Source organism: Labeo rohita, unplaced genomic scaffold, assembly GCF_022985175.1.
Source record: "Labeo rohita strain BAU-BD-2019 unplaced genomic scaffold, IGBB_LRoh.1.0 scaffold_121, whole genome shotgun sequence".
In the NCBI taxonomy this organism is placed as follows: Eukaryota; Metazoa; Chordata; class Actinopteri; order Cypriniformes; family Cyprinidae; genus Labeo; species Labeo rohita.
Genome location: NW_026127351.1, coordinates 10,521 through 26,740, shown reverse-complemented (window position 1 = coordinate 26,740; position 16,220 = coordinate 10,521). Strand labels below are relative to the sequence as shown.

Sequence of the window (16,220 nt, the reverse complement as noted above, 5' to 3'; positions counted from 1 at the left end):
AATTTGTCTGATTTGCTCTGATACCCTACACTATCATGTCTAGGACTTGATCAATGCAAATATAAATTGTTAGTTCATGTCTTCATTTTGGGGGAAGTCTGTCTGGGTCTGAAGTACTTAAAGAAGTGTAGAAAGAAGATCAGGGCGCTTTCTGTAGCCAGAAACAGAAACACATGTATTTTTCTTAAGTCAGATATGCATCTCACTCCTAGATTCATCTTGGAGATTTCTTGTATTGATTTGATATCTTTGAATTGGCTGTATAATTGGCATAATACATATTTACCTGACTGCTAATAAATTGTTACATTTGATTCTATTCTTATTTTCTCTGTAATTATTGATTCTAGTAGATTACGATGTATCCTTGTTACCGCATTTCCTGTCTCAGGTTAGTAACGGACTAAAATTCAGTTGAGATGGAGCATAGGGCACACCAACTGTATCTTCAGAGATTTGGTTAACACTTGGTATTAGTTCAAGTGTACTTAGACTGTAAGGGCTAAAAAGGAATTTCCATTTAGATCAACTGAAAGTTGTTCAACCAACCTAAATAGGGTCAGCCTAACCTCTGAATGTAATATTACTCTAGCTAAGTGTACATGGGAAACCATGGCATGACCAAACTAAAGGTACTATCGGAGAAGTAATGTTGGTCGGCTTATATCTATAGTAGTGGTCAAGACCTCTGACTAGAGGTAATGTTGCTTTATTCAAGTGTGTACAGATCTATGGGGACTAAATAAAAGTACTTATAGAATGAACAAGCATAGGGGAGGCCGTCTAAAGTATTAGTCAGTTACCTCTGTCTAATATCCAAGACTGATGAGAATGTGACCGTAAGGTACATTAAAGGCTGGAGCGATATCTTTGAGCGACATGAGCACCCGAATGAAAAAAGTACAATAATATTAAAGAGTAAATAGACATTACATTTCTAGATAAATTATCCTATGAAGGATCTATAATGATCGGCATTCTAACCTATATTCGAGGTTGAGATAAAATGGAGTCAGATTAGATAATAAAATGGAGTCAGATTTGAATTTAACCGAAATTAAATAACTTTGCACACTGAAAAGACCAAACATGCAAGAAACCTCCGGCCACCATTGGATACCTCCATTTGGCCAATTGCGTGGACCTTACAATTACGCAAGGTTTCAGGGGATGCTTTAACACAGGAAAGACTTAATCAGTAGGGTACAGTCATGTAACGTACTGAACTGAAGCGGCAAAGAACATTATTCATGGCGAGCTGTAGTCTATTGAAGTTTATTGCCTATACTATGCAAAGGACAATAAAATATTCCCGATTTTGCTATCAACAGTATTATCGCATGTCTCTCATGACAATTTGATCACGGAAAAATAATTTCAAAAGTAGGCTATTACTCTATATTACTCTTTTTTTTTATCATGCTTCGATATGTTGTGAATCATCTACAATCACAAACTAAAACATAGCTAAATGTGGTAAGAACTACGACCAGAAAACCAACCAACATACAGTATTTTTACTACACTCTTATGCACAATTTTCTACAAAAACAGACACACAAACAAATGAGACCATAAAAGCACTTCGGTGTAATTTTAAAGTGTAAATATCCCGTGTTGCTGGGGAAGGCCGTTTACACGAACAGAACAAAGAAATTAGGCTAACAAAACTTTTTTTTTATTCAATCGCGAGAGAGTGGCGTAGTAAATACAGGTTTTTGTTAATGCTTAAAGGCTATCCTTTAACATGAGTGATATAAATTTAAATCTGACAAAAAAACAAAAAACTAATTTATTCTTGCTACATGATGAAAAATCATAAAGACCTGGTCTGTGTTTTTTGTAAGAGCACAGTTTGCATTTTACAGTGAGTTTCAAACATTCATTTTAAAAGATGGAAACCTGTTAAATATGTTCATTTACTTCAGATAATTTTGCATGAACAGATAAAAAAAAAAAATCCTTAAAATACAAAAAATAAAGCAATTGTAGGCCTGTATGGATTCTTTTATTCCCTATATTTTAAAGAGTTAAGCATTATTTTACTGTTATGTAATAAAATACATAAAGATCATAAAAAAATAATAGAAAACAATAAAACAATAGAAATCAAAGTTAATATATGGGCAAATATAAAAAAAAAATATTTCACTTAAATCATTTACTGATTAGAAAAAAGCAAGAAAAAGAAAGACAAAAATGTGCTGACGTGCTCCAAAGTTTACAGAAAGGAAACATAGACTGCAGAAATTAAGTGGCATTCTGCTTGTTTTCTTTATTTTGCAAAAGATTTACAGCAGTTGTTTTCAAACCAATTCTGCGAGCACCCCCAACACTGCATGTTTTATAGATCTCTCATATCTGACACACCCATTTCAGGTCTTGCTGTCTCTAATAATGAGCTGATTAGTTGAATCAGGTGTGATAGGTGAGGGAGACACAGAAAATGTGTAGTGTTGGGGGTGCTTGCAGGACCGGTTTGAAAACCACTGCTTTACTTCTGTCTGTATGACCATAAATGAGAGAGTTCCTCAAAAGAGGAAAAAATGCCGTGATTGTGCCGGCGCCTCAAGCGCACACAACATATTCACAACTGCTCAATGTAAATGGCCAGTAATACGATCTGTTCAGCATGAACACCACCACACTGTGCTACTTATATTTTAGAAGGGAACTAGCCTATAGAAATTTTTTAAGTGTTTATAATTTTTGTAAACATTTCTGAATATATTAATAAAATGTGACATAAAGCCTACATGACTTTTTTTCTTATCAAAACAAAGTTTTATACGAATAGGACCATTTTTAACCACGCAGTAAACATTTCAATCTTGAAAAGAAAAAAAAACAACTTTATTTTGCATAAAGTTTTTCCTTTCATTTAATACATTTGGCCAAAATCTTGTTATAAAAAATTATGCTGTATTGGCCATATATGCAAGATACCAGACTAAGACTCTTCATTTTATTTATTTATTAATTAGTTTATTTATTTTTGATTCGTTTTTTAGTGAAGTACTTGTAGTATTATTATTATTAATTATTGTTATTAATTGTACTGTCATGCCACTGGGGTTGAAATATAAGGCCCATATTTAAGGCATCAAGAAGCGCCCCGTATGAAAGCTATAACACAGATTGTCCCGTATTTGCAGGCATACGCAGTGGCGTACGGGACACCCCCGGCCCTTTGGCAGGCCCCGTCACAGGACATTCTAAACGGCAGTGTTCTGAGACACTGAAAAGACACGAGCCGTGAGCGCAAAGGAAGTGCAGTGGAGTGGGCTTAATGTTTTAAAAAATAACAACCTTGGAAAATAACATTTTCTCACATTTTACTTGTCATAAACACTATAGGCCTACTTCTAAGACAACCGCACCGTAATCAAATTGGATAATTTTACACTTAAAGTGGTTTATGGATCCCCACACATGACAGGAAAAAAAAAATGTAAGCGTGCGCACAATATAATTCGCTCCCTCCTTTTACTAAATTGTGTTGTAACGGCCACCTAATGATTAATATTATATATGTTAAGGCTCGCTTTAAATATATTTTGTTCTAAGTTTGAATGCTGTTTTGTGATCGCGCATGCACAGAGATAGAGTCGAGAGTGAGGTAAGAGGTGGTCTCTCTGCTGCTGAGTACTACAATGCTCTAACATTCTTTCTGTTTGTGACGTTACCAGAGTGTTTTGTTTACTGTTTTGTACTCGCCTTCTCGCATGTGTGTAAGAGGAGTGTACTAGCGCGGACAACTACAAAGGCTCATCATACGACTAATTGCCTCGAGCTTTCTTTCCTTGTTTCTCGTTGTTCCATCCGGGTGGAGTCTCTGGCGGACATTACAAATTGGCGCCTGAACAACTGGATTCATACCGACCATCTTTCGTTTTCATCTACAGGGATATTCACTTTTCTTGCGCTATATTTGGAGGAGGATTTTCGTTGCTGCGTTGCGGTCACCAGGCCGTGCGGACATCATGCGGTCGGTGCGTGACGGATTTCCAGGTACTGTGGATGCGTTTCCATGACTGATTGCTTATATTTTCTTCATGAATTGGCCGCCTGTGGACTGTTTTGAGAGTTTATTTTGACTTTTGGGTGGTTTTTCCTACATTTTTGCCCTATGGATCACTGAACTGTCATTTTATTACTGAATTGCATTGTGCTGCGTCATAATATAACAGCAGACTGTTTTTTGCCAATCAGACATCTTTGCAAGGAGTGTCAGTGCGAACTGTTCATGTGTGGGGAACGTGAGAAGCAAAAGGCCCGTGGGACATTATTTTTTTCTTCTTTTTTGGAGCTTACATATTTTCATTTAAATCCAGTGCCAAAAAGGTATGCTGAACCGATTGGTGCAGAAGGAACGTACCATACCTGCTACTTCACAGCCAGCTCCCTTGGCCAACTCAACACCTTACAATGTGGCTCAAACTCCGTTGACAACTCCAAGGTCAGTGCCAGTTGGTGTCTCTTATAGCACTGCACCCATGTTTACTCAGCCTCTTGCTGGGAATACGACAGAGCATATCCTGAGGGGAATTTTGGACCGCATGCAAATGCCGGATGAGCCACTGCCTACTTTTGACGCTCACATGTTGGGTGAGTTTCGTGAGCTAAAGATCCCCCCACCCCAACAAGAGCAAAATAGACTTAATACGGAAACACGTGCTTGAGAAATACAGAGTCGCTCTTTATGGCACACCAATACCGTCAGTCATGGACCTTCTTTTGCAAGCTCACAAGCTTCATGCAGTCCTTGGTCCAAGTATTGGGTGTTCACCTCAGTTACAGGCTAGCAGTGTGCCCCCAAGGAATGTTCATTGCTTTAAATGCTCCTTGCCTGGTTTCACCACTTGTACTTGCCCAAACTGTAGTCAGAAAGTGAAGCCGCGTTTGCCTCCAACTGAGCCTCCAAACATGCCTAGCGATGACGTTAACAGGGAACCCAAAGCAGGAAGGATGGATGGCTCTGACCAGGCTATTGAGGATGGCGAAGTGGACTCTGGCTTTAACCAGAGGGGAAACTACAGGGGAGGGAGGATGTTCAGATGGGGAAATCCTCCCTCCAGAAGGTAATTGCGCCTCGTTTTCCTGATGCTTCCATAAATGATCAACCTACCTTGTGTCATGTGAAGGATGTTGTTTCCCTGTCTCACTGGAATACTCCGTTCAGAGTAAAGGTTAATCTTTATGGTAAAGCTTTTGACACCACACTTGACACTTGGGGCTTCCTTGTCTCCAGTGCAGTCAGTGGTTGTCCAGACTATTCCTGGGGGGGGCACACGATTAAAACCATGGTCCGCACCTCCTATTCAGCTTGCGCATCCTGTTGCCCACTAGGTGTCATCTGGTTGTCCTTGGGTTTCATGGGTCAATGCTTCTATCATTGTTTTGCTGTTCTTTAAAATCTTTCTTCTCCTATCATTCTTGGAATGGACTTTATGCTGAGATCTTCTGTCACACTTCATGTTCCATCCAGAACTGTGGTGCTTGGAGACGAGCAAATGCCCCTTGAGGAGTTTGAGGGTGCGGACAGAATGACAACTAATCCTGATTTGTTGTGCGTGGGAGTCAGTTCTTCTACCCTGTCCATGAAAGTCGAGGAAGCATCCCTGAATAACGAACAAAAATCCAAATTGACCGAGCTGTTAAAGTCCTTCAGTGGGTTGTTCAATGGACATTTTGGACACACCACCCTTGTAGAGCACGGAATCGCTACAGGCGATGCAGGGCCAGTTCACCTTCCCCTTCTAAAAAGGAGCTCATCGAGTCTCAAATCAAGAATATGTTGGAGGAAGGAATAATTGAACCTGCTTCGGGTCCTTGGGCTGCTCCAGTTGTAATTGTTCCGAAACAATCTGGGGAGCCAAGGTTCTGTGTGAATTATCGTGGTTTAAATAAGCTGACAGTCAAAGACTCCTATCCTCTCCCGAGGATTGATGAATCTCTCAACTTTCTGGCAAGAGGTACTTTCATTTCCACTATTGACCTGTCCAGAGGCTACTGGCAGGTGGCGATGGCGGAGAACTCGAAACAGAAGACTGCTTTCATCTCCCACTGTGGATTATTTCAGTTTTGGGTCTTACCTTTTGGATTGTGCAAAGCGCCCTCCACATTCCAAAGACTTATGAACACTGTCCTTGCGGGTCTCATCTACAAGTCGTGTGCCGTTTACTTAGACGATATTGTGGTGGCGTCACCTACTTTTGAACAGCACCTTGTTGATCTGAAAGAAGTTCTTGCCAGGCTGGAATCCGCCGGGTTGTCTGTTAAGCTTGAAAAATGCCAGTTCTGCAGGAGTGAGCTCACTTTTCTTGGCTACAGTGTCACCACGGATGGTGTCCGGCCGAATGAGGAAAAAGTTAAGGCAGTAATTGATTTAAAAAAAAAAAAAAAAAAGCAAGTCAGACAGTTTCTGGGACTGACAAGCTATTACAAACGCTTCATCCACGATTACGCGTGCCATGCAGAGTCCCTTTTTGCTCTTACCAGATCGGATGTTCCTTTCATGTGGTCAAGTGAATGTCAGGCTGCCATGGATTTTCTCAAGGACAAGCTGACTTCCGCACCTGTCTTGAAATTTCCAGACTTTTCGCTTCCTTTCTTTATCCATGCGGATCCATGCGATGTTGGCCGCTCTCAAACAGAGAGATAACAATGGCAGAGATGTTGTAGTAGCCTACGCGAGCCGCGCTCTTCATAAGGCTGAGAGACCGTATTCTACACCAGAAAAGGAGTGTTTGGCCGTCATCTGGGCCCTTGAACACTTCAGGCCGTATGTAGGACTTCATGTGACAATTTTTTCAGACCACAGCAGTTTAAGATGGCTGATGTCTCGCCCAAACCTCTCTGGCCAGCTGGCCAGGTGGTCTCTCCGCTTACAGGACTTTGACTTTGATATTGTTTGATATTGTTAGAAAATTTTTTTTTTTTTTTATGAAATTTTAAATTATAAAATTATTATTTTAAAATGAAATTATTTTGTTAATTTTATTAACATTAACTCATCCTCCCATTTTCACTCTTTTTTTGGGAAAGCTTTGCCTCCCCTGCCTCCCCCAATGCGCCACTGGATATCAGGCAGTGCAGCACAGCTCTTACAGCTCTTGAACATGATTGTCAAAGGAATTGGAATAAATGAGGATGTCATCAATGTAAACAATAACCCATCATTAGAGCACGTCACAAAAGACATCTTTGATGAAGGACTACTGACCAGCCCGAATAAAAAAATGGAGTTATCCGTATTTGTAAATGATCTCTTTATATATAAATAAACAAAAAACAGGAAAAATATATTAAGAGTTCAGATGCAAAACCAGCTAAATCCGTCTGACGTCTTTAAAAAAAAAATGAATTTTTATCGTTACGGAACTTCTGATTGGGCTAAGGCTGGTATTTTAGCAAGTTTGAAGAAAAAGTATTTGATGGACAGATAAAATGTGTCGAGAGCATTCACTCAGTATCATTATCTCATTTTTGACCAAGATGGCTTTTAGCTGGTTTTGCATCTGAACTTTTCATATATAGTATATAAGTTGAAAAAAATGAAAATAAAATAGAAAATAAAATAAATTGTATGTATAGGTGTGCTATAAATACAATAGAATAGGAATAGAATACAAAATAATATGTAGGGATGCACAGAGAGGCAGGGTGGTAACAAATAAATAAACGGTTATTGCATGTTTTTTATTGCACAATGGGGAGAACATTTAACTGTTCATGAGATAGCCTAGAGAAAGAAACTGTTCTTGTGCCTGGCTGTCCTGGTATTTGGTGGTCTGTAGCGTCGACCAGATGGCAAAAGTTTAAAAAGCAAATGGCTTGGATGTGAGGGATCCGGAGTGATTTTCCGGAGAGTCCTTTTTCTCACTCTGGATATATACAGTTCTTGGAGCGTGGGCGAAGGAGCACCAATAATCCTTTCAGCAGTCTGAACTGTCTTTTATAGTTTTCTGATGTCTGATTTTGTAGCTTAGCTAAACCAGTAATTGATGTGCACAGGACAGACTCAATGATGGCTGAATAGAACTGTGTGAGCAGCTCCTGTGGCAGGTTGAACTTTCTCAGCTGGCGAAGGACGTACGACCTTTGTTGGACCTTTTTTTGGAGTTAGTGCGAGTGTCCTACTTCAGGTCCTGAGAGATGGTGGTGCCCAGAAATCTAAATAACTCTGCATTCACAGTGCTGTCCAGGATTTGTCCTGAAGTCCACAATCATTTCCACTGTTTTGAGTGTGTTGAGCTCCAGGCTCAAGACTGCACCAGACAGCCAGCTGCTCAGCCTCTCTGTAAGCAGACTCATCACAGTCCTAAATGAGGCCAATGTAATTTGCAAACTTCCAAAGTTTGACGGAGTCAGTAGAGGTGCAGTCATTAGTGTACAGGGAGAGGACCAATGGGGAGATGGGCCTGTTTGCTCAGTAAGCGAACTGCAGGGGGTCCAGTAAGGGTCCATGACCACAGACGTTAGAGCCACAGGTCTGTAGTCATTAAGTCCTGTTATCTTTGGTTTCTTTGGGATGGGGATGATGTTGGAACGTTTGAAGCAAGCAAGGACTTCGCACAACTCCAGTAATCTGTTAAAGATCTGTTAACGGATGGAGGCCAGCTGGTCAGCACAGGATTTCATACAGGTGTCGGGGATTTCATACAGGTGTGGGGGAGAGGGGGGTTGCAGGAGGTGTTAATGGTAATGTTAATGTAGAGAGACGGTCAGAATGGGTGTGGGGTGTGAGACCACAATAAAACTCATTCAGGTCTTCACCAAGTTGTTAATTCGCCTTAGTGCTGGGGGATGGTGTCTTGTAGTTTGTAAAATGTCTTTCAGGGTGATATGCATCTAAGTCCCCTAGAATGATAATAAGAGCGTATGGGTGTTGTTGCTCTGGGTCTATGATCAGATCAGCTAGTTTTTGTACACTTGAGCTCATGTGTGCTTGAGGTGAAATGTAAACACTTACATGAATGAACGATTTCCCCTCTGATTCTGCGTCGCGATCCACTCTGAACAACTTAACAGGCTTAACATGCTTTCTGGAATGGTCTCATTCAGCAGTGTGCACCGTGCAGTGGTGGCGTCGTTCAGCTGTCTGACACAGGGAGTCTGAATGATTGCAGCATCTTCACCAAATCCTCAATAAGTAAAGTGAGGTGGTTGAGCTGTTGTTGGGGGGCTGCCAGAATAGTCGCTTTGCCAGATACTTCCGTAGTCAGTCTGTAAATTGTGGCTGGATCGGTGTCCGGCAAAGTCTTCTGTAATGAGGACTCAACCAATATGGGATCCATGCGCAGCTCTATTACTAGTACTCAAAACAAACAGGTGGTAATCAATTACAGGCATCAGGTGTGACAAGACAAGGCAGTGGTGTGGTAAGAAGACAGGCAGAGGTTTAGGCAGCAAATAAGGTAGAGAGTTACTAGTACAACGTTGCAGAATCACAAAGGCAGGCAGCAGAGGATCAAACAAAGCAAAACAGTCCACGATGATACACAGGGAGGCAATACACAGTAGTCAATGCTCAGAAATGTTAGCCATGGCATAACAAGACTTAAGCCAGGCTCACACTACAGGATTTTTAGACAGATTTCCCCCCGATTTTCCCATCCCGAGAATCGGAGCAAAAATCTTTTTGAGCACCTTGATCTGTCCCGATGTCTGGCACGGATTATCTGGTAATGTGAGACGTTTACTGATCGAATCTCACACCTCCCGATCTGTTCTCACAAATCGGGGCCGTCCCGATCATATCAAACACGTTTGATATTCAGGATTTTAAATCGGGATGATCACGGCTATGATTACGTCAGTACTTTCACAACAGCCAATGCGCGACAGCAAAACAGCTGCTGTACGGTCCATTGGATAGTGGAGATGGAGGAAACTGCTTTTTTTTTTTTTGTAGTAACACTGTCTGTATAATATGTTGAAAACATACCACAACCACAAAAATAAACATAAGATCACGTGAGGCGTTCCCTCCGTCATGATAATCTTAATAATAATCTTGTAGTGTGTGATGCGCCATAATTTTCAAATCTTATAATGTGTGCATGTTTAAGATTTCAGGGAAGATAATCTGCAACGATTCTCCTTATGTGTGCACTGCAACCAGATTTCATATTCGGTTAGGATTTTAAAAATCCTGTAGTGTGAGCCCGGCTTTAGCAGAGAGTGTAAGTGAGAGAGCTGTTTAAATAGTCCCAGGAATGAGATGCAGGTGTGTAGGTAATCAGTCCCTTGCAGAGGGAAATGGAGTCCGGAAAGGAGTCAATACTCGAAAGACAGAGCCCTCTGTTGGGGATCAGAGGGAGCCACAAAGTCCTGATTTGTGACTTTAACACAAATAATATTAATAAAAAAATGTTTTATGTTTATGTATAGTAAAAAAATATTATTTATGCTATATACATTTCTTATATGCTATATACATATACTTTTAATGTATTTTATTTACTTAAACAATTTAAATACATTCCAACAATATATTTAAATTGCAATGTTTTCATGAATTTATATTTTAGTTTTAGTAAATGAGCAAAAACACTTCAAACCTGATCTCAAGATTAATAGAACATGATTTTAGAAATGATCATTGTGATTATTTTGTGATTTAAAGCTTGCTGGTTTGTTCTCTGCATTTTACCAAGACATTTATCATATATTCTAACTAAGTAACTGTCCTGTAAATTACTTCTTCAATCTGTTTTTTCTCTTTTATACATCATCAGATGGAACAAGGCTGTTCAGACGAATTAGTTTCATCAGTCCAAACATTCATGATGAACCAGACACTCCTGCTTCCAGTCCGTCATCTAGAAGGATTGTTCTTTTGGGTAAAACTGGTGTTGGGAAAAGTGCATCTGGAAACACAATACTGGGACAGACAGTGTGTAAATCTGTGATGAGAATGGATTCAGTAACAACTGAATGTTCAGATGTTCACGCCACTGTTTCAGGCAGATTTGTGACTGTAGTTGATACTCCTGGATTCTTTGACACAAACATGAACGCTAACCAGTTAATGACAGAGATAGCAAGATGTGTTTATTTATCCAGTCCTGGACCTCATGCTTTTCTCATTGTGTTTCCTGTGAATATGAGATTCACTGAACATGAGCAGCAGATTTTTCAGCAAATTGAGATGATATTTGGTCAAAAGGTGTTAAAATATGGCATTGTTCTCTTCACTTATAAAGATCTACTGAAACAAGAAACCATAGAAAAGTTGATTAAGGACAGCAGTAGATTAAGAAATCTAGTTGATCAGTGTGGAGGCAGATTCCACATCTTCAATAATGAAGATCAGAATAACCGTGAGCAGGTGAATGATCTACTGCAGAAGATTGACACAATGATAGAGCAGAATGGAGGAGGATATTACAGTAATCGAATGTATGAAGATGCTCACAGATTCAGACAAGCGGAAGAAAAGAGAAAACATCAAGAGGAGAAACAAAGACAAGGCGAGATTGAGAGAATGAGAAACGAGACAGAGAAGAGAATCAGAGCAGAGATGGAAGCTACACATAAATCTGAGCTAGAAAAACTTAAGGCAGCGAGACACAAAGAGGAAGAGGAGAGAAAACAACAAGAATTTAAACAGTTTTATGAGAAGTATAAATCTAAGTTTTCCTATTCAGCTTTTGTACTTAAAGGCCTTCCTGGCATTGGAGCAATAATTGGTGGTGGTATTGGTGCAGCTGTTGGAATTATTGGTGGCCCTGCTGGTATAGCTGCTGGTGGAGCTTTTGGTGTTGCTGTTGGTACAGCTCTTGGTGCAATTATTATGGAAAATAAATCCACTGAAAACCAGAAAAAGTACTATTAATTTTCTGCCAACCCTGCTGAAAAAAACAGCATATGCTGGTTAGGTATGTTTTGAATCATGGTAGCTGGTTTAAGCCGGTCTTAAGATGGTCCTGAGTAAGACCTAGGGAGGGCATTATCTGTTTTCTGTAATTCTAAAACACAACACAATGCAAAATTAAAAAGAAAAAAAGAAAGAACAGGCAAGTGCCTGTGTAAAATAAGTAAAGAAAGTTAATTTACATTATCAGAACATTTTATAGACTTTTCTTTGTGTAGAGACATTTTAGCTAGTAATGTGTGCAAATTCACATGGCCAACTGGCCACTGCACTAGACAAAACCAGAGTCTGAAAAAAACAGATCAAGTGTCCAGATCAAGGAGTAAAATCACCTTGTTTATTGAGTGATTTAAGACCTATTCTCTCTCTCTTACACACACACACACAAACAATAAAATGAATATATTTTTAAAGATTTTAAGAAAATGCAGGATTATGGGAAATTATGATTTATAATGTACTAATAAGCAATATGATTTCAGTATTATTTTTTATTTTGTTGTATTATTCATACATTGTGTAGTTTCTTTTTGCTGCTCCACACACTTGAGGATATACAGTTCCATTCAGTTTCTCAGACAAGTGTGAACTGAGAATTGTGAATACTCCTCTATTATTAGAGTATTTAAAAAAGGTCATTAAATTTAACAATTGTGAAATGTCTCACATGTACAGTTATTTACTTTTTTCAGTATGGTTTATAATGTTTTATAGATTTTGTCTGAACAGTTTAATCCAGTCAGAGAAAAATATACAAAGTGGCATGTAACATTAGAAGCAATTAAACTAGTCATCTGCATTGATTTCACTTGTGCTCTTTTTATCTTGTGATGCATTAAAACAGGGTCTTTATGAGTTTTTGACATTTATTTAATAATGTACTGCATGCAACAGATGAAATAAACATGTATGTGGACTGATAATTAGACCTGTCAAACATACTTAAATTGGTGTATATAAACCCTGGTTTCTGCTTTTCTGGTTGTGAACTGTCTGCTTGTAATAATTCCACTGGAGGCGATTTTTACACAGTTTTATTTAACATAAACATGAACTAAATACAAACTAATTTATAACCTATTTTTTGTAGGCTGGTTATTTTTGTCAACAAGCTGGAGAAAAAAAAAAAAAAAAGCACAAAATTTTCCAAATTGTTTTGGGAAGTTGTTATATCCTGTTGTCATACCCTCATTTTGTGTTAATAGCTTTGTTTTCTCCCTTAAAATAACTTGTATAAAAGTTTGCAAAAAACTGCATGGCAGATGTTTTTTCCGTACATCCAGTGAAGAACCTGAAAGAACACTGCACATAAAAATAGTGAGGAAATATATATAAAATATAAAGGAATCATGTCCAAATTATTTTACCATTATAGTTTTATAGTTTTACCCTATATTTCACTGGGCAAGCACATCCTATGTTGTAGGGGCCACTGGTGAGGCCATAGTATGGAAAATGGATAAGCACATACTGTTATTATTAGGGGCCCACTAGTGAGGCCATGGTATAGAAAACCATCTTTGGTTACTCTGGGGAACCCCAATAACTCAGGCTGACATGTTTGCGTGAAGAAGACCAGTATAAAAAGTTGTCCCTGACCAAACAGGATCAGTTCTCTATAGAAAACTTGGCTTGATTGTTTCAGCAATAAAGCAATAATTTTCTGTTGGGTTGGTCTTGAGGTGAACAGTGAATTCAGATTTTGATATTTAAAGTAGAGTTAGATGATAAAAGTGTTAAAAGAGAAGCGCTGGTAAGTCCTATAGGCAAAAGTCCTACAAGAGGTAGGCACTAAGTCCTGCAAGGGTTGCCTTTCACTGTCATGGAAGCGTATCATTGAAGACAGAGAGCAAACTTGTAAGAGGTAAAGTAAACAAAAGGTAAGAGGTAAAGCAGATAAAGTAGAGGAAAGTCCTATGGACACCAATCTGTTGATGTTAGGAATTTACAGAAGGCTGCATGGGTAGGCAAAAACCCTGCAAAGTACTGCTTTTTTACTGTGTTGAGGAAAAGTTTCAGTAAAAGAGCGAGAAGAACTGACAGGTTACTCAGGAAGAGTGTAGTGAGTGTAATCTATGTAAATGTATGTGTCAATGTCTGTGTCTGTGTGAGTAATTGTAGTAGAAGGAGAAAATAAGCTCTGTATCTGGTGGAGCAGAGAAGCGTGCCCCTCCTGGACCATGACTTGAGTGTGGTCAGGTCGCAGAAACAGACGCAGCTAGGGTTACACTGGAGAGGAGTAAATGAGTGCAGAGCTCTAGATAATAAAGTGACTTATGTGAATTTTGTTATAAATGGATACAAGATATGGACTTTGAAGATTATTGTAGCAAGAGATCAATAAAAATAAGATATACATTTATTATTTAATGATTTCTCTTAATAAATGAATACTTAGGATTGCACATGCTTAAAACTTTATATATTATGTCTGAAGACATCTAAAACTTGTTATCCCTGGGAGACAGTATGAAAGTTAATCCATTACAGAGTTTCAGAGATTTGGGTTTGAACTAACTGAAAGATAATTTGTGGAGAGCAATGTTGAATGAGTGCAAGACTGGGTGACTAAATTAATAGAAATTTTGATACATAAGCCATAGACATTTCTCAATAGGAATGTAACTGTCATAAATCTGGTTGGTGACCTTCGGTCCGCTTACCTCCAGATGTCGCTCTCGCACTTGACTGTTGCACTACACCCCGGACTACATCTCCCATCACCCATCGCACTGATTGCGCCCGCACCTGTGGCCAATCAGACGCGCTATATAAGCCCCTGACTTTCCCCGTTACTCACAGAGTATTGCGGTTTTCTATTGCTGTTTCGCGTATCTTCTGTGTTCCCTAGTTCCCAATGTTTAGCTTTCTTGCCTGGCCATCTTGTTTCTTCTGTCTCGCCACCTGCCTTTTTGACTACTCGCTTGTTTCACGGACTATCCCTTCGCCTTTTCCCCCGGATTACGTTCGCTGATCATCAACCCACGCCTGCTACACAGACTATCTCCACGTCCTGCCTTCGTTATATCTGTCTGCTATTGTTTCGACCCTGCCTGTTTTCACCATGTTTCTGTCTCGTCTCAATAAAAGCTTGCGAATGGATCCGGTCACCTCTCGCCTCTCTCCCACATTACAGAATACTCAGTCACACAAGGATCAGGCAGCTTTAAACCCGAACATTACACATGTATGGACACAACAGGGACATTATTCAGACTCAAACAAGGCCTGTGATCACTGGAACAGCATGTGTGTGAATTTTTGGCTATAGCAAACTATTCTGATCTCCCGGACTATAATTTAACAAAAAAATTTTGTGATGGCGTGAACCAGCCTCTGAGTTCTAAACTCAGACGTGAGGGTCCGCGTTCTTCACTCGCCCATTTCAATGGAGCCCGTTCTCAAGATGGCGGACGCGCCAGAGCACGTTCATGCGGAGCCCGTTCACAAAATGGCGGTGAAAACAAAGCTCCGTCGTATCACTGCTGCCATACCACAGTCAAGTCAAGTTAAAGCTGCTCTTCTCGCGTCAAGTCAAGTTACAGCTGTTGTTCCCAAGTCCAGACAAGTTGTTTCCGACCCCAGTCAAGTTACAGCTGTGTTTCCCGAGTCAAGTCAAGCTACAGCTGTGTTTCCCGAGTCCAGTCAAGTTGTTTCCGAGTCCAGTTAAGTTTCCGAGTCAAGTCAAGTTACAGCTGTGTTTTCCAAGCCCAGTCAAGTTACAGCTGTTGTTCACAAGCCAGGTCAAGTCACTACTGATCCCCATGAGCCAAGTCAAGTCACTGCTGGTCTTCACGAGCCAAGTCAAGTCACTGCTGGCCTTCACGAGCCAAGTCAAGTCACAGCTGGCCTTCACGAGCCAAGTCACAGTTGATCTTCACGAACCAAGTCAAGTCACAGCTGTTCTTCACAAGCCAGGTCAAGTTATTGCTGTCTCGGCTGGTCACCCAGAATCAAGTCACGTCTCGGCTGGTCACCCAGAGCCTCGTCACGTCTCGTCTGACTGCCCAGAGCCTTGCCACGTCTCGTCTGATCGCCCAGAGCCTCGTCACGTCTCATCTGACACCCCAAGGTCACGACCTATCATGATGGCCAGCGTGCTGGACCCACCACTAGTGTCTGTGTGGGCTGCAAACGTATCAGTGGTGTCAGCGCCATTACATCCGACCATTAAAGAGGTCCTGCCATCTGCTGCTGCTCTTCCTTTAATGGTGATTACCATTTGGTGTGTGTGGGCTGCACACTGTGCTCCAGAGGTCTTGTCTGTCCACAAGTCTGCTCTAGATGTCTCGTCTGTTCACAAGTCTGCTCCAGAGGTCTTGTCTGACCACGAGTCTGC

General features: G+C 40.2%; 1 protein-coding gene across 1 annotated transcript in view; it reads left to right on the top strand.

The window, feature by feature from the left end:
- Positions 1–12,828, top strand: part of LOC127157821 (GTPase IMAP family member 8) — a 38,178-nt gene extending 25,350 nt beyond the window's left edge. The window contains exon 3 of the mRNA XM_051101033.1: positions 10,743–12,828. Coding sequence (XP_050956990.1) covers positions 10,743–11,842 — 1,100 coding nt within the window. The 3' untranslated portion in view covers positions 11,843–12,828. The remainder of the gene's footprint in view (positions 1–10,742) is intronic.
- Positions 12,829–16,220: the final 3,392 nt, after the last annotated feature.